The sequence below is a fragment of the Ictidomys tridecemlineatus genome, chromosome 2, assembly GCF_052094955.1.
Source record: "Ictidomys tridecemlineatus isolate mIctTri1 chromosome 2, mIctTri1.hap1, whole genome shotgun sequence".
In the NCBI taxonomy this organism is placed as follows: domain Eukaryota; kingdom Metazoa; phylum Chordata; class Mammalia; order Rodentia; family Sciuridae; genus Ictidomys; species Ictidomys tridecemlineatus.
Genome location: NC_135478.1, coordinates 208,804,900 through 208,828,322, shown reverse-complemented (window position 1 = coordinate 208,828,322; position 23,423 = coordinate 208,804,900). Strand labels below are relative to the sequence as shown.

The 23,423-nt window shown below is 47.4% G+C and overlaps 1 protein-coding gene across 1 annotated transcript in view; it reads left to right on the top strand.

Moving 5' to 3' along the window:
- Positions 1 to 23,423, top strand: part of Podxl (podocalyxin like) — a 47,607-nt gene that overhangs the window by 18,359 nt on the left and 5,825 nt on the right. The window contains exons 2-5 of the mRNA XM_078040559.1: positions 18,917 to 19,498; positions 21,146 to 21,414; positions 21,679 to 21,750; positions 23,191 to 23,341. Coding sequence (XP_077896685.1) covers positions 18,917 to 19,498; positions 21,146 to 21,414; positions 21,679 to 21,750; positions 23,191 to 23,341 — 1,074 coding nt within the window. The remainder of the gene's footprint in view (positions 1 to 18,916; positions 19,499 to 21,145; positions 21,415 to 21,678; positions 21,751 to 23,190; positions 23,342 to 23,423) is intronic.

Sequence of the window (23,423 nt, the reverse complement as noted above, 5' to 3'; positions counted from 1 at the left end):
CCTGAGGAAGAAGCAGTGCTGTGAACCAGGGCCTGCAGGTGAAGGGTGCCTTCGCGTCACTCAGCTGTCCCCACTCAGCAGTGGCATTCGGGATGTAGGTGGACAGGGCCCTGCCCTGGGGAGTTGGTGCCTGGCCGGCCAGCTGAAACTTACTGATGGGACAAACACTTCCAGATCAAGAACGCCTGGGACTAGCCCCTGAGGGGGCTGCTCGGGGAGGTGGGCTGAAGGGTGTGGTCCAATAGTGAGATTCACAGTGGACAACGGGAAGGGACAGGGCGGAGCATGGCCAGAACCCCTGGCCACATGTGTCTACCTGACACTCAGCCTGGGTGGGGCTGATGAGGGCGGACTGGGGACTGTCCCTCCCCAGACGGTGGGAACTGCCCTTCTGATGGGCTCTACCCAGGACCGCCCTGCTGTAGCGAGCTCAGGTTTTGTTACAATACAACAAAATACTGTATCAAATAACTAGAGAACAGAATTTTTCTAGTCAGTTTGGAGACTGGAAGTTGATCAGGGTACATTGTGACGGGTTCTGGTGAGGGCCTGCCTCCTGGATTAGAAATGGCTGCCTTCTTGCTGTGACGTCACCTGACAAAGAAAAAGAAAGTTCTTCCTCTTCTTAAAGGATATTAGTCTCATCATGGGGTCCCACCTTCCAGGCCTCCACTAAACCTCATCACCTTCTGCAGGCCCCTCTTCCTAACTCCATCACTTTAGGGTAAGGGCTGTGACATAATTTGGAGGGAGGACATATTCAATTTGTCATACCCCTTATGCCAAGGAAATTGAGCAGGCCCATCTTTGGGCCTTTAGCCCAAGCTGGGGGCCATTTAAATAGTTACAGAGAGGCCAGGCGCTGAGATGCAGACCTGAAGTCCCAGCAACTTGGGAGGCCGAGGCAGGAGGATCACAAGTTTAAAGCCACCCTCAGCAACTTGGGGAGACCCCGATTCAAAAATAAAAAAGAGCTGGGATGTAGCTTAGTGGTGAGTATCCTTGAGTTTAATCCCTAATACTTAAAAAAAAAAATAAATAACGGTATAGAGAGCAACACCAGGGGCAGTGCCCTCATGTCCCCATTTTCCACATGGAGACCTATGGCACACCAGAGAAGGCAGAAGGAAGACGTGCTGGGGGGGGGGGGTCACACAGTTCTGTTGTCTGAAAGCCTTCATGATGACTGATGGCAGCCACAGGAAACTAATGCAAGGACCCACAAGGCAGAGAGGATCCAAGTGCCACCACCCAGGCTCAGTGCAGCCTGGGAGATGGCCAGAGCTGGGTGGCAGAAGTGAGGTGACTCAGTGCCTGGGTCCCCATTCCAGGTTCCTGGCCCCCCGCTCTGACTTCTCTCCCAGGGGGTCCTCTGCCGGTGCTGTTTCCCCAGAGCCCACCTCGGAGCACCAGGAGGACCTGCAGGCGGTGGGAGCTGGAGGCCGGGAGGGGGCCCGCCACACAGAGGAGTGGTTCTAGGAAGCGGGTATAGGACTCATGGGATCCCCAGAGCAGAACCCTGGAGCACACAGATTCTGAGGAGAGGATCTGCACTGGGCTGGAGGGGGGTCCAGAAAGACCTTTGGTAGGAGGAACTGAGTTATTTTGGTCATTTTTTTCATCTCTGTGACCAAAAGACCCCACAAGAACAACAGAGTAGAAAAGGCTTATTTGGCGCTCACAGTTGCAGAGGGCTCAGTCTATGGATGGCCGCCTCCATGACCCTGGACCCAAGGCCAGGCAGAACATCCTGGCAGAAGAGGGTGGTGGAGGAAAGAGACTAAGCCAGGCTCCCCTGGATCAAAGTGTATACCCCAAAGAGACCAGTAAATGCCCCGGAACTTGCCTCCTCCAGCCACGACCTATCTGCCTAGTTACCACCCAGTTAATACCTACCAGCAGATCTTAAATCACTTCACCTAAGCTTTCTTGCGTTGCATCACACATGAGCCTTGGGGGGCACTTCATATCTAAATTATAACATGAGCTCCGTTCAGCAGAGAGGGAGTGGTGGGGAAGGAAGGCCAGACTGTGTGGAGACAGGGGTGGTAAAGACCCCCCGGAGGGGTGCTGACTTAAATAATAAAACCTGAGACGGGTAGGCCACATCTTTCAGAATGAAGGTAGGGGAGTGTGTGTGTGTGTGTGTGTGTGTGTGTGTGTGTGTGTATGTGTACTGGCCTGGAGAAGGTGCTGGGTGGGCCTGCAGTGAGCCTGGGCCCCTCTCCCAGGCCATTCTGCTCTGCTGTCTTTCTCAGCTGCCACCCAGAACCTGGCAATGAAGAATGGGCCCTGGAGAACTGGGAAGGGCGCAACTTGGCCGAGCCTGGGACAGCATCACACCGTGTCTCTCCAATAAAAGGAGCTCTGGGGAGGAAGGGGCTCTCCAAGCAGGTGACCTGCTGGAACAAAATGTGTTGGGGTTGGGCAGTCCTCGGAAAAGGCTTTGCCTGAAGCCCCAGAGAGGCCCCGAGCAAGTCTTCCGCAGTGGCTGTGTGGGGTGGCTCTGAAGTGGCAGCAGAAGCAGACTTACGAGTATGAATCATGGGTCAGGAAGTGCAACCACATCTTGTGGGTCCATAAATATCATGGCCCACTTCACAGACAGTTTCAAGGTGATATGCCTAGAGCCTCAGGGGCTGAGGCAGATCAGGACCAGAAGGCTTGAGTCCCTCTCTCCCGTCTGTGTGCTCCCCTTGATCACACCCATCCTGAAGGACAGCAGCTGGAATCGCACTCTCTACTCTTGGAGTTTGAGGGTTCCACTTCCACGGAGATGACAGCTGGGGTGATGAGCTGGGTGTGAGGGAGGAAGGAGAGGCAGATACGAGTGTCCACGCCTGGACCTCCCGTCCCCTGGCCTTCCTGCCTGCCTTCCACACACCCTCTTCCTGGGGCATTCTTTCGAGTTTCCTTTCCTGCTATTAATAGTCGAGAGTCAGTCCCAGTCTGGAAATGGCCAGGGAGAGGAGGAAGCAGCCTTCATGGAGGGTTTAAGCAGTGCTCACCTCTCTCTGGAGAGGAGGCCAACTCAGCCTTCTCCTCCACTTCCAACCTCCACCCTGCTGGAGGAACTGGCACACGGCTGGTGGCCTTCAGGACACAGTGTCCTGGAGGAACTGGCACGCGGCTGGTGGCCTTCAGGACACAGTGTCCGTGTCAGTGTCATCATCTCCTCCTCGTGGGTGTCTGCGATCTCCTGCTGAGCGGTTCATGTCGTCTTTCTCGTTCTCAGTGACTTCAGGACCCACTGGGGTCAATGGTGGGATGCCAGCCTCTGTTTCTGGACTCCGTCCTTCCCATCTCTACTTCCCCAGCCACTCCCTTGTTGCGCCCTGAACTTCATCGCCACCCCAGGCCGCACCACTTCTGAAATGGGGCGCTGAGAACTCTGTTCTTAGATCACCGCGGCCCGCAGACCAACACTGGCCGCTGCACCGTGTCTCACTCCTTCACTGCTGGGACTAGAAGACCCGGCCATCACAGTAGCAGGGGAGGAAAAGTTTGAGGGGCTCGTGGTTTCAGAGGTCTCCGTCCATAGAAGGCTGGCTCCATTCTTGGGGCTCAAGGTGGGGCTGAACCTAACAGCAGAAGAGTGTGGTGATCAGCAGGCAGAGGGAGACTGCACTTCCCAGATACAGATACATACCCCCAGCCACGTCCCCAACGCCTCCCCTCTGCCACACCCTGCTTGCCTTCAGTCACCACTCAGGTAATCCCCACCAGAGATTAATTAGCTGATTGGACTGAGTCTCTCGCAACCCAATCTTTTCTCCTGAATCTTCTTGCATTGACTCCCGTGTGAGCTTTTGGGGGACACCACATCCAAACCATAGCACAGTCATCCCTAGTCATCCCTTGGTGTCTGCGGGAGACTGGCTCCAGGACCTTCCCCTTCTCACCACCCCACAGATACCCAGATCCACAGGTGCTTGAGCTCCCTGTATAAAATGGCCCAGTATTTGCACATCACACTTTAAATCATCTCTAGACTGCCTGCATTACCTAATGCAATATCAATGTTATGTAAATAGTTGTTATAGTGTATTGTTTAGGGAATAATGACAAAGTCTGTGCATGTTTAGTACAGACACAGATTTTTATTTAAAAAAAAAAATTTTTTTCCCAGTACTGGGGATTGAACACTGGAGCACTCTAATACTGAGCTACATCCCACCCTTTTCTTATTTTAAGACACACCCTCGACTGGGGATGTAGCTCAGTTGGTAGAGTGCTTGCCTTGCATGCACAAGGCCCTGGGTTCAATCCCAGCACCACGCCCCTCCCCTCCCCCGCAAAAAAAGATGACCTCAAATTGTGATCCTCCTGCCTCAGCCTCCTGGTAGCCTGGATTACAGGAATGCAACAATGCACCTGGCTGTTTTTTTTCAAATAGTTCTAATCTGGTAGTGTAATCTGCAGATGTGAATCGTGTGGATAGGGAGGGCGGACTTTGTACTCACATCACAATGCATGAGCTCAAGATGGCCAGTCTGCCAGGCATGGTGGTGCACATCTGTAATCTGAGCTGCTCAGGGGGCTGAGTCAGGAGGTTCATGAGTTCAAAGCCAGCCTCAACAATTTAGTGAGGTCCTAAGGGATTAGTGAAACCCTGTCTCTAAATAAAATATAAAAGGGCAGGGATGTGCATAGTGGTTGAATGCCCCTGAATTCAATCCCCAGTATCAAAAAAAAAAAAAAAAAAGAGAGAGAGAGATGGCCAGCCTGTGGCCTTTCTCAGTCTATGACCTTTATTTTCCTCTAGATCCATCCTGTATTTCCTAGTATGTCTTCATAATCCACGTCTGACAGATATCCCCAAGCCCTTGCACCTCTCCTGCTGTCACGCTCACCTACAAAGCCCAGGGGAGCCAGCACCTCCACCTTCCATCCTCTGTCAGAGGAGACTCGCACAGTCTGGCTAATTGGATTTAAATTCATGATACCACTCCTCCACCTGGCACGGAATGCCACCTGGCACTGCAGTTTTATTCCTCAAGTGTGGTCCTCTGACCAGCAGCATCAGAGTCGTCTGGGAACTCGTTAGAAGTGCAGGTTCTCGTGTTCTGTTCTCGACTGGCTGACCCAGAAACTTTGGGGCTATACTATTTTCCAAGTGTGTGTACCAATTTATACCTCTCCATGGTTTTGCTGCTGCTTGTCTGACTTTAATATTTTTTACCATTCGGTTGGGTTTGAAATGATCATTCCTTCTTATTTTGCATTTCCCTGGTTACTAACATTTTTTGATGTTCATGGGCTATTTGTACCATTCCTCCCCGCCTGTGAGTACCTGTTTAATTCTTCTGCTTTGCTTGTGTTACTGGGGATTGAACCCAGGGGGCCTTCTACCCCTGAGCTACCTCCCCAGCTCTTTTATTCTGTTGCTTAAACTGTTCCGGGTTTGGTCGCTGGGAGCTCTCTCAGTGTGCCCCTTTTCCAGAATTGTGTCCTGTGTCTTTTGAACTTGACTGCTTCTTGGGGTCTTGTTGTTGTTTGGTTGTTTAGCAGTTTCTCACTTTCTGGCATTATCAGATATTCCGGCTCATCTTGCATCTTCCCCATGTCTGCTGAAAAAGATTTCCCCTGGGGATTTGCTGAGAATCAAGCCATTTCTCCAGGGAGCTCTACTTATTTTATTGGAGAATGGTACTAGAAAAAATTTGGGCACTGCGTGTGCTCTGTGCTGCTTGTTGATCACTGCTTCTAGGTGCTCTCTGTGGACAGAGCTAGAAAGTACACATTTTGGTACTTCACTGTAAGTACCCACATTGCTTTATTTCTGTCTCTCCATCTGTATGCAAATTAAAACATGAGGCAGTACTGGCATCCTTCTGTCATCATTCTTAGGTATCCTGGGTTCAGGAGCCTCCTCCCCGTCCCCTTGCTTATTTGTAGTCCCTAAAGGTAGTGTTTTGACTGGATACTGTAACATAAAGAACTGTGTGTAAATAGCGACAAAATTGTTTCTCTCAAGGATATGGGTTACAATTTCCCCAAGGATATGGGTTACAGTTTCGTCTCAACCTCATATGTACTGTAGGGTTGAATGTGAGGTATCTCCCAAAAGCGCAGTGTGAGACAATGCAAGACTTTGCAGAGTTGAATTGGTTAGGTTGTGAGAGTTTTAACCCAATCAGTGAATTAATCTTCTGATGGGGATTAACTGAGTGGTGACTGCAGGCTGGTAGGTGTGACAGAGGAGCTGGGCTTTGGGGGTGTGGCATTGGGGTATAAATATTTCATATCTGGCGAGTGGAGTCTCCCTGTGCTAGTGATCATCATGTGAGCCACTTCCCTCTGCCACACCCCCCTACCATAATGTTCATCCTTACCTTGAGCTTGATGAATGGAGTCAGCTATCTATGGATTGAGTTCTTTAAAACCATGAGTCCCTAAATAAGCTTTTCCTCCCCTACAATTGTTCCGGTTGTGTCTTTTAGTCACAGCAGTGAAAAAACTGACTAAAACAAATGCATAATTAAACAAATACAGAAAACATGAGCCAGGTTTCTCATTATTGGAGGAAAAACTTACACACCTGCTACCCTGCCCTCCGGTGAGTTTATGTCTTACGTTGTGTGTAAACTTACTTTCTGAGTCTCCACTACATCCTGGAACTTCCTGAAGATCTCAATTGAGTCTTTTTCTAACTTTGTGTTAAGTGAAGCTAACTCTATAGGATTTATGATTCTGTGGGTTTTAACAAAGGTAGACCTATGTCTATCACCCTAGTATGATGCATAGCAATTCCATTGTCTTAATAAGAACCTTGTGTGGAGGGGCGGAGTTCCTCTCCCCCATCCCTTCACCTCTGGTAACCACGGATCTGTTTTCTATTCCTATGTTTTTAACTTTTCCATAATATCGTAAAATGGAATCAAATTACTATGTAGCCTCCCTGGCTTCTTTCACTTAGCAAAATACATAAATTTCCAGTTGATCTATGCTGCTATGAACAAAGTTCGTTCCTTGTTCCTGTTGGGTACTTGTTGAATGGACATACCAGTTTCCTTATCCATTCACTTGTTGAAGGACATCTTGGTGGTTTCCAGTTTTGAGTGATTATAAATAATACTGCAATAGACATGTACACTTATGTTTTTTTGTGACCACAAGTTTTTATTTCTTTTCCTAGAATGGAACTGCTGGGTCACGTGGTAAACATATGCTTAACTTAAAAGGAAGCACTAGGCTGTTGGCAAAGCACTGTGCTAGCTGGCAATCCGAGCAGCCTTGTTTGAGAGTTCCTGATGTGCATTTGCTACTGCCCATTTGATTTTAGCTATTCTAATAGTTATATAATGGTATTGCATCGTAGTTTTAATTTTCATTTGCCTAACGACTAAAGATGTTGAGCATCCTTTTGTGTTTGTCATCTGAATATCTTTGGCAAATTTTCCTTGTAGATCTTTTGCCCGTTAATTTTTTTTTCTTTTTTTTAATTGTTGAGTTCTTTATTTTTGCAATGCTAGGAGTTGAACCCAGGGTGAGATACCACTGAACTATACCCCCAGCCCTTTTGAAACAAGGTCTCACTGACCTGCTGAGTCTGGCCGGGAACTTGCCATCCTCCTGCCTCAGCCTCTCAAGTAGCGGGGATTATAGGTAGGTGTCACAGCACCAGGCTTTTGTTGAGTTTTAAGAAAAAATTTTCCCCTATGGAATTGGCCAGGATTTCAGTATAATGTTCAATAGCAGTGAGAGAGGGTATGGTATCCTTGTCTTTCCCCAAAACTTCAGGGCAAGACACTCATCTTTCAATAAGTGTGACACTGGCTGTAGGTCTACTTGGACACATCATTTGTTGGGTAAGGGAAGTTATTTTCCATTGCTGGTTTTTATTTTTATTTATTTATTTATTTTTGTGGTACTGGGGACTGAACCCAGGGCCTTGTGCTTGCAAGGCACACACTCTACCAACTGAGCTGTATCCCCAACCCTGGTTTTTATTTCTTAAACATGAGTAAGAGAATGTTTATTTTCAAGTTCTGGACTGTCCTTGAGATGAACATCCCTTGGTCGTGATATACTGTCTTTTTTATATAGTGCCGGATTTGATTAGTCATCAGGGAAACGAGAATTAACACTACAGTGAGGAACCACTTCATGTCCACTAACATGGCCATAATGAAAAGGGCAGATGAAATTGTTGGTGAGGAGGCAAGAAAACTGGACCCACAGAACACTGGTGATTGCCACGTCAAATGTGCAGCCACAGTGCAAAATAGTTTGGCAGTTCTTCAAAATGCTAAACACAGAGTCACCTTATGACTTAGCACTTCCACTCCTAGGTCTATATCCAAGAGAAACAAAAACATACGTCTGTGTAAAAACCCGTACACAAATACTCATAGCAACATTATTCAGAATAGCTTAAATGTTGAAATAACCCAAATGTTCATCAAATGCTGAATGGATAAACCAAATGTAGGCGATCCATGTAGTGGAATATCATTCAGCAGATTGTGACACAGGCTACAACATGAGTGAACTTTGAAAATAAAAGGCAGAAGGAAAGCTTGCAGATAAACTGTCAGAGGACCCCATACTGTATGATAACATGTACATGACGTGTCCAGGACAGGCAGATCTTTAGACGGAAGGTCCATCAGTGGTTGCCCACGGCAACCAGAGGCACTTTTCTTCTGCTGTGTCTTTAGTGTGGGTTTTTATTGATCTAGTCCGGGGTTGTGCTTGATGTCTGCTGTTGCTATAGAAACTTCAGTGCACCCCACAAAGTCCTTCGGTAACACCGCCCTTCTCTCTGCCTGGCTGTGGGTCTTTTTTGATGGTCCCCTGAGAGTCTCCCTTCTCTGGCTGCCCCCAGCAGTATCCGTTGTTACACCCACTTGCTGGCCTTGTGGAGCAGGGGAGGGACATTCTCTGATGTTCTGATTAAGAGTCACTTAGGCACTGGTAACTTGCTGCTTGAGGGCATGGCCTTCACCAGCCTTCCTGCCTCTTCCCTCCATGTTCTGCTTAGCACATGGCCCTTCAAGGGCTTTGTCACTGTTCCTTTCTCTTCCCCGGCTCAGAGGGCTTCCACCTGAAAGCCACTTCTCACCCCCACCCCCCAACGCGCTTCTTAAAGGAATTGGGCCTGCCTGGAGTTTCAGCTATGGCTTCCTTCCTTTTTTGGGGGGACTGGGGATTGAACCCAGGGTCACTTAATCACTGAGCCCCAGCCTGCTTTATATTTTATATTTTCTTTAGAGACAGGATCTCACTAAGTTGCTGAGGTTGGCTTTGAACTCACAGTCCTCCTGCCTCAGCCTCCCAAGCCATTGGGATCACAGGCATGCACCACTGCGCCCGGCTGCCCGGCTGTTGGCTTCCTTCTCATGACCTGCTGGAAGCCTTTTGATGTGCACGCTCCTGGAGCTTTGCACTTCCACAAGCCTATGCCCAGCCTTTAGCTATTCATGTAAAAATTTACCTGGAGCTGGGGCGTTAGCTTGATGGGAGAGCCCTTAACATGCACGGGGTCTTGAGATTCGTTCCCAGCATCACAGTGAGCGAAGGAACAGATGGAAAAATCTTTTAGTTGGCTGTCCCTGGGTAAGCAAATGCTCTGGCCAGTTTTTCCTGAAGTTGCCCCCTGCCTCCAGTTTTCAGTGTAGAATTTTCCCTCATGACCTCAGGTCTCCAGTGGGCTGAGAAGAGTCATCATTCTTTTTGGGTTTCTCAGTCCTTTTTTTGTTGTAGGAATAAGAGTGAAGTGTTTTTTTTTTGTTGTTGTTGTTGTTTTGGTTTTTGTTCCAGATCTCTCTTCTTTTATTATTATTATTATTATTATTATTATTATTATTATTATTATTATTATTATTATTTTAGTACCTGAGATTAATCCCAGGACCTCACACGTGCTAGGCAGGTACTTTGTGTTTTTTATTTTGAGACAGGGTCTTGCTAAATTGCCAAGGCTGGCCTCAAAACCAGCACTCCTCCTGCCTCAGCCTCCTGAGTAGCTGGGATTACAGATGGTAAGACCACACCTTGCTCAGCATCTCTGCTCTTGTTAGCTGAAACCTTACGTCCTGTGATTTCTTTTGGTGAACACAAGTTGTTAACTTCGATGAAGCCATCAGTCTCTTTCTTTGGCTTGTACTGTTCATGTTTTGTTAATGGTCAATCACTATCATTATAAATGGCCAATCACTATTATTATAAACTAATTCTTTTTACAGATATTTTACAGTAGAGCAGACTGTGTTATGGAAAGTTTGTGCAAGGCTAGAATTATTTGATCTTCAAACCCACTTTTGGAAAAGTAATGATTACCTATTCACTTTCTTTTCAATCATAGGACAAATTATTATTTCTTCTACAGTTACTCTGAAGTTTTTTTTAAAGGAAAATGTCCATCTTTTCTGCCTTAAATTTATCAGCATTCGTTCATAATGACCTATGCTTTAAATGTCTGTTATTATTTTTACATCTTATTATTTATGCCTTTGGATTTTCCCCTTTGATTAATTTCCCCAAAGGTTTTATTATTTATTACCCTTAAGAAATCATTGATTGATTGATTGATTGCCAGGTGTGGTGGCACATGCTTTTGGTCCCTGCTACTTGGGAGGCTGAGGAGGGAGGATTGTTTAAGCCTAGGAGTTCAAGTCTACTCTGGTCAACATAGTGAGACCCAATTTCAAAAAGAAAAACAAGACCAAAATTCTTTTTTTTGTTTTTTATTTCTGCTATTGGATTTTGGTTTCTATTTCATTGTTGATTTTTATCATCATTACTTCATACCTCCTGTTTTTCCCAAGGATTATTTTGCAGCTTTCCATTATCAGATTTAGCCTGAGTAGGTCCTAAAGAAAGACTCATGAAAATTCTAGGGTGCCTCGTATCCTCAGCAGGTGGCCCCCTCCCCTCAGTCCATTATCCAGGGCCAGAGGGAGCTGGTGTCTGAGGAGTGTGGGGGTCAAGACTGCTGTAGATGGGGTGGGATAAGGGGCTGGTGCTGGCCACAGGTGCCACCGGTGGGCTGCTAGAGGATAATAGCCCTATTTAGGGGAGACCCTAAAGAAAAGGCTGGGAAGAAAATTCTTCCAGTGGCCAGGACTTTGAATAGTGCGTTTCATGGCAATTTGTTTATTTACTTACTTATTTTGAAGGAGAGTGACTCTGAGGTGAGGATGTGAGCAGGTTTACAGACAATAGCGAGTGCTCTTAGGAACTTGGAGGGAGCAGGAGTGGTGCATGGGATTTAGGCACAGATGGCCTGGGTGCATCTGGAGAGTGTGGCTGTGTGTCACTCGGGGAGGCACTGGGGAATCTGGTGGTCTAGAGGGCTCCTTGTGTATGTCAGTTCCCTTCTTTCTCTGTCACCTCATGGCTGCTTGTCAGGTTCACGACTAAGTGGCCTTGGGGTAGGGAGACTGCTAAAGCAGCACCTTCTGGACCTGTGCTGGCCCCGCTCTGCACAGACTTGGAAGGCCTTCCTTGTCCCCCACAGTGGCCCGCAGAGCACAGAGCTTCTCCATGGGACTCACCGCAAGGCAAAGTCAGCGGAGCACTAAACTTTAGGATTTACTCTTCTTTTTTTAAAAAAAAAACATTTTTTTTATATTTAATATTTTTATATTTAATATTTTAAAATATTTTTCTAGTTGTCAGTAGACCTTCACTTTATTTATTTATCTATCTGCAGTGCTGAGAATCCAACCCAGGGCCTCGCACGTGCTAGGCAAGCGCTCTGCCACTGAGCACAAGCCCAGCCCGGGTCTACTCTTCCTGCTGTGAGCCTCATGCTGCTAAATAATGAAGCAGGGAGGAATATGGATGGGACCCAGGGGATTCCCTGTGGTGCCCAGTCATAAAAGTAAATGGAGGGACCTCTTACCCACAGTGTCCCTGAGAGCTGCATCTCTCAGAAATGCAGTCTAGAATCCGCCTGCATGGCGTCAGTGGTGCTAACTGTAGTGCCCTGGTGGTAGCAGACCATGACCTCACCAGAGCAGTGTGGGAGAGTCTGGACACGGCTTCTGACTGAAGCCTGATTCTTTGGCTACCCCAGTGTTTTATTAGCTAACTGAATCTCTTCTTAATAAATTCACTTTCTGTTGAAAACACAGAATTGGTTTCTAATGTTTGAAACCGAGACCCTGATTCTCGTAGAAGTAGGATATAGGGGAAGATTAGGAGGCTCAATAGTCGGGCCCCGCAAGGATATGTTCAGGGCCCACCCTGATGCTGTGTGTTAGTTAGCTTTTTCACTGATCTCCCTAAAAGACCTGACAAGAACAATAGAGGAGGAAAAGTTTATCCAGGGGGCTCACGGTTTCAGAGGTCTCAGTCCACCGACAGCTGGCTCCATTCCTCCGGGCTCAAGATAAGGCAGGACATCATGGTAGAAGAGTGTGGCAGAGGGATGCAGCTCACAGTGATGATCAGGAAGCAGAGGGAGACATCTCTGCTTGCCAAGTACAAATATGTACCTCAAAGCCATGCTCCCAATGCCCCATCTGCCTTCAGTGACCACTTGGGTGATTAATTCACTGATTGGGTTAAGACTCTCCAAACCAATCATTTCTCCTGAATCTTCTTGCATTGTCTCACATATAAGCTTTTGGGGAACACCTCACTACTAAACCGTAATATTGTGGATTTTACCTTAATTGGAAATAGGTCTTTACAGATGTAATAGGGTCAAGATAAAATTATACTGGATTAGGACAGTCCTTAAATCCAGTGACTGGTGTCCTTATGTGGGGAGCCGCTGGGGGTGTAACTCAGTGGGAGAGAATGTACATAGCACATGCAAGGCCCTGGGCTCAATTCCCAGAAACCCCTGGCCCCTTGCCATGCACAGAGATATAGAGGTGCGTGTTGATGGAGTCAGAGATCGTAGGGATAACTACAAGCCAGGGAGATCAAGAAATGCTTGGAGGAGGTAAGGAAAGATTCTTCCCCAGGGTTCCATAGGGAGCTTGGTCCTGTCAATCAAGGGGGAAATGCACTTGTGTGGTATTAAGCCATAGCAGCCTTTTGCAAGGAGTATACACGTCACTGAAGAGTCCTGGGAACCTTGTGAGTGACTGTTCTTTATTATCCTTCAACCCAGGCCTCATTTGCTGGGCCCATAGTAGGAACGGAATACCAGTGAGCTGCCCATCCATTTTAATCCTTAGAACACATGATTTTTTAGCTGTTGTTCAAAATGCCCTTGGTGGACTATTCTGTTGACCATGCTGGTCTTGTAGCTTTTCCCCTGGAAATTAAATTCTACTCTTATCTCTACTACCCAAGTGGTTTAGTTTTCTCCCACTGAAATCAGCATTTCCTACTATCATCTGCCCAATGAGGAACAGCCACAGCAGAGATCTTACAATATGTTAACAGCCCTCCCAATTAGATCTCAAATTTAATCAAATTCTAACCACCATCAGTTATAACATGCACTATTATTTTATGAACCACTTAGATTAAACAAACTATATCAAAGTGTGAGCTTCAGTCAATTGCTGTCATCACTTCAGAGAATTAGAACTCATGAAATCCTTTATTTCTGAAAGCCTTGTGAATGGAGTATCCTTTGAGCTCTTTTAGGGAAAAAAGAGAGTTTGAGTGGTCCAATCATACAAGATAAAACACTCTTGTATCTCTCCAAGGCTTTGGATTTCTTCTAACATTATTGCAGGGAATTTCTGGTAAAACTCACCTGTTCCAGTCCATGTTGTGTCTCTATGACAAAGCACTTGAAGCTGGGTACTTTACTAAGAAAAAAGGTTTATTTGGTTCATGATAGGTGGGAAGTCCAAACAGCATGGTGTTAGTGTCTTGTGAGGGCCCCTTGGCAGGTGGTATCATGGCAGGAGTGCCTATAAGAGAGCTCACATGGTGAGGGGTAAAGTAAGACAGAGAGGATCAGGCTTCTTGTGTTATGAGAATTGGCTCTCACAGGAAGTCATCCATTCCTGTAAGACCTAGCCCACTCCAGGAGACCAGCAATAATCCCCTCATGAGGGCAGTCATGATCCAGGCACCTCCCATCACATCCTGCCTCTTAAAAGTCCCACTTCCTTTCAACATTGTTATACTGGGGGTCAAGCTTGCAGTAAGTGCACCTCTGGGGGGCAACACACACTCCAGCCATGGCAGCAGATTGACTCAACGTGGGCTACCATGGAGGCCTGGTTTCGGCCAGCTACGGAAACAATTCAAACTGCTCCTAGCTGCTTGAGCCAGTCTGTTGAACGTAAAGCCTCTGGTATACGTTACCCATGTTGGTAAATACAGCTATGTATTGGCTAGAGTTCTTCCTACAGGTATTTTTATTTTTTTCCTCACATTTTTTACCCGTGTATTATGGTTGTACATATTGCTGGGGTTTGTTGTTACATATTCATACATGCGCACAATGTCATTTGGCCAGTGTCACTCCCCAGCCCTTTCCCCCTCCCTCCCTGACTCCCATCCTTGAACCTTTTCCTCTACTGATCTCCCCCCCTTTTTTTTTTTTTAAGGAAATTCGCCCCTACCTTTCTGTTCCTTTTTCCTCTCTAGCTTCCACAAGTGAAGAAAACATACAACCCTCCATCTTCTGAATTTTTGACTTTTTGCTTAACACAATCTCCAGTTCCATCCATTTCCCTGCAAGTGACATAATTTCATTTTTCTTTATGGCCGAATAAAATTCCATTGTGTATATTTCCATATTTTCTTGATCCATGTATCTATTGATGGATGTCTAAGCTAGTTCCATGGTTTGGCTACTACAAACACGGGTTTGCATGCATCACTATAATGGGATTACTTTAACTCTTCAGGATAGATACCGAGGAGCGGTATAAGTGGATCATATGGTGGTTTGATGTCTTCTACTTTGAGGAAGCTCCATGCTGATTTCCTTAGCGGTTGTACTAATTCACCATTCAACCAACAGTTGGGTGGTAAATTCTTTTTTCCTCCACATCCTCCCCAGCATTTACTATTTGTATTCTTGATGACTTCCATTCTGACTGGTGTAAGCTGAACTCTCGGTGCAGTTTTGATTTGCATTTTCCTAATTATTAATGATGTGAACATTTTTTTGTACATTTGTTGGCCATTTGTATTTCCTTTGAGAAGCATCTGTCTAATTCGTTTGCCCACATATTAATTTTTTTGGTGTGAAGATTTTTGAGTTCTTTATATATTCTAGACATTAATCCTCAGTCAGGAAAGTAGCTAGCAAAGGTTTTCTCCCACTCTGTGGGCTCTCTCTTCACATTCCTAATTGTTTCCTTTACGGAGCAAAAGCTTTTTAATTTGATTTATTAACTCATTTATTAACTCTGGCATTATTTCCTGAACTTTAGGGGTCCTATTGAGGAAGTCTTGCCTGTGCCTAAACAAGTGTTGAAGCTACATTTTCTTCTGGAAGTTGCATAGTTACTGGACTAATTCTGAGGTGTCTGATCCAGTTTGAGTTGATTTTTTTGTGCAGGGTGAGAGATAAAGGTCTAGTTTCATTCTTTTAAATATGCACAACCAGTTGTGCCAGCACCATTTGTTTAAAAGGCTGTTTTATCTCCAATATATATTTTGGGTACCTTTTTCAAGGATCAGATGACTGTAGATGTGTGGGTCTCTGCAGGTATTTTTAATGTAATAGCATTCTTCTAGGTGAGACTGTGTACCTCTGGGTCCTACTAGAATCTTGACTGTCAATAGGTTTGAAGAAAATGAGAGTGGTTCGAATACTGCGGAGATTTGGCTTCTGCTCCGTTGATTGGGTGAGTTCTGCTGAGGTTATTGAGAGCCTTAAACAAGGTCAGAGCAACCTGAACAGATAGGAGAACAGTGGTTGAAAGGACTGGCAAGTGAATTCCATTGAAGATAGAGATTACAAGTAGTCTTCATCTTCAATCTACAGGTCCCCACCCAATCAATCAAGGTTCTGTTTCCACATGGAGCACCGTGAGGCTGCAAATTAAATTAACACTGTAGTTTGCCAACTCATGGGATCAAGTATCTGTCTTTTGGACTTTTCAGCCCTTGAGCTGCAAAGAAGAAGCAATCCCTAACTGGGCACAGTGGCTCATGCCTGTAATCCCAGCAGCTCGGGAGGCTGAGGCAAGGGGATTGCAAGTTCAAAGTCAGTCTCAGCAACTAAGCGAGGCCCTAAGCAACCTACTGAGACCCTGTCTGTAAATAGAATGTATATTTTTAAAAAGGGCTGGGGCTGGGGCTCAATGGTGGGAAAACCCTGTGTTCAATCCCCAGTACCAAACCAAACCAAACCAAACCAAACCAAAAACAGCAATTGATGATGGGATTTAGGAATTAGGAATTTAGGAATTCAAGTTACTCTTTATTTATTTATACTAGTAGTTTTAATGGAGTAGTTTTTTTTTTTTATTCCACTAGGGGACTTTTAGCAATATCTGGAGACATTTTTAGTTGTCACAGCTGGAGAAGGGTATGTGTGTGTGTGTGTGTGTGTTACTTGCATCTGCTGGACAGAGGCCAGTGAGGTCGCTAAATGTCCTCTAATGCATAGGACTTCCATGGCAAAGAAGAATCCAGTGCAAAATGTCAATAGTTTTCAGCAGTTTACCCCAGGAAGAAGTGACCATCCCACTCCACGATGCCCTAACTGTGCTGATACCTCTCATAGTATCTTTTGACAAAAGAAACTATCAATGATAAGAAGCACATTACTTTATGAACTATAAGAAGGGGAGACCCCTGTCAAACAAGAGCTTCACCTTGAACCCCTCCCACCCCCTCAGCCACCAACAAGTACTGGAGATTGAACCCAGGGTACTTTACCACCGAACTAATTGTTTCTATTTTTTATTTTGAGACAGGGTCTGGTTAAATTGCTGAGGGTCTCACTAAGTTGCTGAGGCTGGCCTCAAACATGGGATCGTCCTGCCTCAGCTTCCTGAGTTGCTGGGATTATAGATGTGTGCCCCTGTGCCAAGCTTACATTGATTTTTTAACATGCATCCTGGTAAATGGGCCTTTCATTTGTCTGTGGCAGATATACTCAGTCCCACCAAGCCACTTCTTGGACTTCTCATGCATAAGATGCCTTAGGAAACTGGGTAGAGCCCTGTTACTTAGAATTGTGACTGCCTTGGGCCCCCCTAGGGGCTCCTGAGAAACTTCTGCCTCTCAGTAGCAAAGTGAGTGTGTGCCACCAGAGTTCCTCCTGGTCTGTGGTCTCTTCCCTCCCTAGCTGGCAATAGAGGACCCAACCGTGAGCTGCTGAGACATGCTTGTGCTTGTCCCTGGGGGGCTGGAGACGCAGGTATCTGGTGTTTTCAGCCTGAGAGAGGAGGCACTCTTCCGCCACCCAGTCTCGGGTGGGGAAGTGCCCAAGCAGAGGCAAATGGTACAGGTGCCGACTGGTTCCAGGGAGCAGCTCAGGTCCATGACCTCTCTTCCCACCAGGCCCTCCCTTCTGCTCACCCCAGATTCTCTCCTTCCTCTCACTTGGTGCATCAGCAAGCAGCCGATCTCCTCGAACAGTCACAGTCCCTCCTGTCTGGCTTGATCCATTTCCTCTGCAGGACCGCCGGAGAGCAGCTCTGCGCAAAGCCTGTGTCTCACCTGTGCACCTTCCTTGCCCTAACACCTTCCACGGCATCTTTACACAGAATAAAATCCAAAAATCCTTATTTGGACCTCTGAGCTTAGATTTCATTTTACCAAGGGGACAGTTTTTAAGAGCACCATCTTATACTCTCAGAAATGTCTGGTTTAGGGGCTGGGGTAGTGGCTCAGTGGCAGAGCACTTGCCTAGCATGCATGAGGCCCTGGCACCACATAAAATAAAAACAAATAAAATGAAGGTATTATGTCCATTTACAACTAGAAAAAAAATAAAATGTCTGGTTTAAGCTGGGGATGGAGGTGCACTCCCATAACCCCAGTAACTTGAGGTGGAGGCAGGAGGATCACAAGTTCAAGGCCAACTTTGGTAACTGAGCGAGTCCCTGTCTCAAAAATTTCAGAGGGGCTGGAGATGAAGCTCGGTGGTAAAGTGCCGCTGAGTTCACTCCCTAGCACTGCAAAAATTCAGACACGGGCCCTGCATTTGTGAGGTCCCCCTTGCCCCTCGCCTCTGAGCTGCGTGTGTGCACCCGTCCCCTTGGCCCCTTTCCCTCTATCAGAGACACTTGTCCTCCCACTTTCCACACAACATTCTCCTTGGATCCTTCAGGTCTTGGCTTAATAATGGTCACCTTAGGGCCCCCTTTCTTCGCCTGTCCACACCCCTTGTCTGTACTGGTCACATCCCTCCTGTAGTGACCAGAATCTGACTTTTTTGTTCTGCCTGCCTGTCACCTCCCTGTGGGTGTGGGTGCTTTCTCACCAACACAGGACCCATCAGATCACAGTACCCTCCATAAATATCTTATGAAATCAGCCAATAAAAGGCCTTCCTTCCCGACCCCCTTCCACTTGAGGTCAAGCCGCCATGATGGACACAGCCCATGACTCTGCACTCTTCTTCCTTGGCACAGGCCACAGCTGCATGGAAACGATCCTCTGTGTGACTCCCGTGGTCATCAGTTTCTCCTAGGTTGGGACTAACCTGGGATAGTTGCAACGGGGCCAGGGCAGTTCAGGAAGCATCAGTCTGGAATCTTCTGTGGGGCCTTGCGTTTGGTGCTGGGGGGCAGAGCTGTTGACCCGGGCCCAGGTGGGGAGGGCAGGACACCAGCTCAGCGTGCAGCCGCCCCGTCCCGCTGGCTTCCTTCTCTTCTGGGGAACTTCCTTTTACTTCCCCTGCTTCACTCTAATATGCCTGCTAGAAGTTTCTCGAATTCCAGAAAACTCTGGACTCATGACGGACCCAGCAAGGCAAATGGCAGGATAGGAGCAAGGCCGCTGAATCCCAGGGCAGAGGTAGAGGATGGCAGAGAGAAAAACCTCCCTCAGATCCCTGTCTTGATCTGTGTTATTTTGTCAGCAGCAGGTAAGGACGGCTCGACACCAGCAGCCCCGGCTACCACAGTAAAAACTAGCACAGTCTCAAGTGCGAAGCCCCAAACTTCAGGAACCATTTCAGACCCAGCGACATCCACCAAGTTGAACACGGCCGGCTCTTCGGCATCCACATCCCGAGGGGGGTCCTTGAACCCCACTCAGCCAAGCATCCCTGCGGTGACTACAGTCTCTATAATCACCAGTGTCACACAGAGTACCACGCCTTCCTCTCCCACTTTAACCACCTCTGAAAAAACAACTCTCCAGAGCACGGACAAAGGAACAACTGCCCCTGGATACAGCAGTAGTGGCCACGTTCCCACAGCCACCCCGGCCACTCAGAGAACAGAGGTGCCGAGCCCTCTTCCTTCAGGGTCCACTACCACAGGAAACCCTCCTGTGGATTCACCTGGCAGCCCAGGCTCTCGCCATTCAACCGCTGCCACTGTGAAGACCCCAGAGAGCTCCACCAGTGGACAACACAGCCTTTCCTTGGTCCCCAGTGGTTCAAGCCCTGCGCCTGGCACTAGCGGCCCCACATCCAAGGTGTTGCCCACCACCCAAAGTAAGTAGGGCCTCGACTTGTTACTGTTTTTCAAGCAAAAAGAAACTTTTCTGTGCTTTTTTTCCTCTACACAGTTTCTCTCTGGGAGGGTCATGCTGAGACCTGAACACGAGGACACTCCTTCACTCAGAGCTGGTTTCCCATTTCTGAGGAGCAAGGCCAACATTTGAGGGTTTTGGCCTGCCCAGGGTAAACACGCCAACCGTCTACACACAGGCAAGACTGCGCTGTGGTGGTGGCAGCAGGGTGTTAGAATATTCTAGAATGGTGCTCCTCAGACTTGTTCGATGACAACCCATCATAAGAAACACACTTTAATACATCAGGGTCTAAAAAAAACACACATAGCCAGGTGTGGTGGCACACGCCTATAATCCCAGTGCCTTGGGAGGCTGAGGCCTGAGGATCTGAGTTCAAGGCCAGCCTCAGCAACAGTGAGACACTAAGAAGTTTTGTGAGACCCTGTCTCTAAATACAATACAAAAAAGGAGGCTTGTAGTTCAGTGGTAGAGTGCTTGTCTTGCACATGTGAGGCACCGGGTTCAAACCTCAGCACCACATAAAAAAATAAATAAAGCAAAGGTATTATGTTCACTTTACAACTAAAAAAATATTAAAAAAAACTTACAAAATAGGGCTGGGGGAGCTGGGGTTGTGGCTCAGTGGTAGAGCGCTTCCCTAGCACATGCAAGGCCCTGGGCTTGATCCACATAAAAATAGATAAATAAAATAAAGGTATTGTGCCCAACTACAACTAACAAATAAATATAATGAAGAAATAGGGCTGGGGGATGTGACTCAGTGGCCGAGTGCTCCCGAATTCAATCCCTGGTACCTGCTGCCCCAAAAATAATAAATAAAAAAACCACATATAATGCATATAAATGAAACAAATTTCACTATATAAGACTTTTTATATAAGCTGATATTTTCAATTCTGTTCCATTTCCTTTTCCTTTTATTAACTGATTTCTCAAGTGCTCATCTTAACCTAGTAAAATAATTTCAAAATCTAGTGATGGAGCTGGGTGAGCTATTTTGGGAAACTGAGGCAGGAGGATTGCAAATTTGAAGCTGGCCATAGCAACTTAGTGATACCCTCAACATCTTAGCAACACTCTGTCTCTAAATTAAAAAGGACTGGGGTTGTAGTTAAGTGGTAGCGTGCTTCTGGGTTCAATTCCCAGTAGCATAAAAATAAATAAATAAATAAACAAATAATAAATAAATAAATAAATAAATTGAGGCAGGAGAAAAATCTACAGATGGATCATGAGCCTCAAAATCCTGACCCATCTGGGATCTGCTGAATTGGAACTTCTGCTAGTAACTGAAGAATCTGGAGATCAGGCATTCCCAGGTAACATAGATACATCTTGAAACAGCCCATCACACTGGGCTAGGGTGGCCCTCTCCTATGGTGAGAGACTCTGAATTGGATAAATGCAGCTCCCTGCTGTGCCACCTGCTACCACATGACCTTGGGAAAATCATTGAGTCCTCCTGGACCTCTTTGACTTAGCTCTTAAACTAGCTTGTCCAGTGTGACTGTCCTGTCAAATAGTACAGGACACCACTTCATCCCCCTGCCTCTGCACACTGGAACCAGAAAAGACTGGACTTTTCTCTGCTCTTTTATTCTTCTAGCCTCTTCAGTCTCCACCATAGCACCCAAGAAGGAGCACCCACCATGCACCCCAGAAGGAACTCGGCAGACCTCCAGCCAGATGCCCCCCAAGCCCACCCCGTCTTCCTCCATGACATCTCCACTTGAGGGCTCTTCGTCCAGTCCTTGGTCAAGAACTGGGGCCACATCTACTGTTGGGGGAGACACCCACTCCAGCACTCGTTCGGCTTCAACTGCCCCCCAAGGCCTCAGCACAACCTCTTCTACCCTGGCTCCTGGGAAACCCAAGGTAATTCCAGCAAGGTGGGACAAAAAGAGAGCCCATGCTCCAAGAAAAGCTATTTCTATTTTTGCTCCAGCCAGGAGCAAAATGAGGAATACTGTCCATTTGCCCCATCTCCCCTAGTTTTTCCTAAGGCTTCCAAAGACATTCCTGACTTTAAACTGGCCCAGCCGTGCCCCTAGCTTGCCACGAACTGATTACTACCCACGGGATGGAGAACAGGGTCCTTGGATCTTTGGGCCTGACCCTTCCTCTCATGGCTTCTTCCAGGTAGACTGCATGCCTTCTGAAAGGCTGGATAAGAAGCTGCTCATCCTGAACCTCACGGAAACCAGCCCCTGTGTGAGTACTGCTCATCAGCCCTCCACAGCCTGCAGGCTGTCAGGGGAAAGGAAGCAGAGGGGACCAAAGTGCTCCGTCTAGAACGGGCCAGGTGGTGTGTTCACCTAGGGATCTGCCCCTTGCCATCTTACAGAGCAACAAACTAAGGTTCAGACTTCTCTGAGGTCACACAGATAGGACTGCCACAGGCCAGAACAAGTTCCCAAGTCTCCTCCCTTTCACTGTGCTTACCCACAGTGGTCTGAGGGGCAGGAGGCCCCGATCCTGGTTGCCCTTGGCCTCTAGCTCTGGGTGTGACTTCAGACAGTTGGTCTGTTTGGAAATGGGAATTTAAGTCGGCCTCACTTCCCTTGTTCTCAAAGTGGCTTTGTTTCCTGGTCCAAGTGTTTTCTGAGAGCCTCAGTGGTGGCAAGCCATTAGGGAGAGTCTCCTTCTTCAAACCCAAGGAGTTGGGGGGTGGGCGGGAGATAAAAGGGTCCTGGTACAGAACATAAGGGAGCCCCTGCCTGTAGTTGTTCTATTCTGAGTGATGTGTGGACACTGTATGAGCGAGAGGGCGACCAAGGACTTGAGCTGGGGATGTTCTGTTGCTCAGTGAGTAGCTATTGAGCCCCGTGAGTGCAGGTGGTGGCTGGCTCACTGCTGCCCTCTCCTTGCCAGTGCCTATTTTTGCACCCACTCTAGGAACTAGAACAGGATTTGGTTTCTACAGGTTGGAGAGCTTTTCTGCCATTGTGCTTTTTCCTTGGGCATCCATTTTGCTGGCTTTTCTAGGTAAACCTTACAGAAGTATACATTTGACCATCAGAGTTTTAACCTCCAGGGGTAGCTTATGGAGGTCTTGACGCAGGTCAGAGAAACATCAGCTAGGGGAGCCCTGATGACCTCCCTGCACTGTATTCCTCACCCCGAGCCCTGAAGCCCCGTTGCCACGTACTCTCTGCTTCTCCATGTTCTCTGCACACATTCAATGGCTCCTCGCCTTCCCCATCAGCCTGTTCACTGCCTCAGTCCGAGCCTCAGGGGGACACAGGTGCATCATTCTGGGACTAGACCACCTTGAGTCCAGAGCTGAGGTCTTCCACTCCTGCGGTCTTCAAAAGGGGCAGGAGAGGCTGGCAAATGACAAGTTCAGAGAGCACTGGAGCCCCTGCTGCCAGTGGTGGGGTGCTGTGCTGTGTTCCCCTGCCCCACACTACAGGGCACTGATTCCCGAGTCTCAAAGAACATGGAGGAGATAGGCCCTGTTGCGCCCACAGTCTGAGGAGACTCGGGGCAGAGAAGCCAGGCGCTGAAGAATATAGACCGACTCTTGGCCGGACTTGGAATGCACTGGTGGAGTGTGGAGGGGCGCGGGTTAAGCAGGATGGCAGAGGGCAGCCCCACAAGCCTAGACTGTTGTCACACCCCTCTGCAATGCCTGTGTTCTCCTCACAACAGGCAAAGAGCCCTCCAGCGGATGACAAATTGATCACACAGCTGTGCCAAGCAGTCAAAGCCACCTTCAACCCGGCTCAGGATTCGTGTACAGTACAGCTGGCTCCCATTCAGGAAAGCCAGGCGGTGGCCCTCAAAAAAATCACTATTCAAAGTGAGTTGAAGGCAAGAGGGCCGAGGCCTGTGTGGGTGGGAACAGAATGGGAGGTGACGGTCCAGGGGCTGCTTGGAGTGTG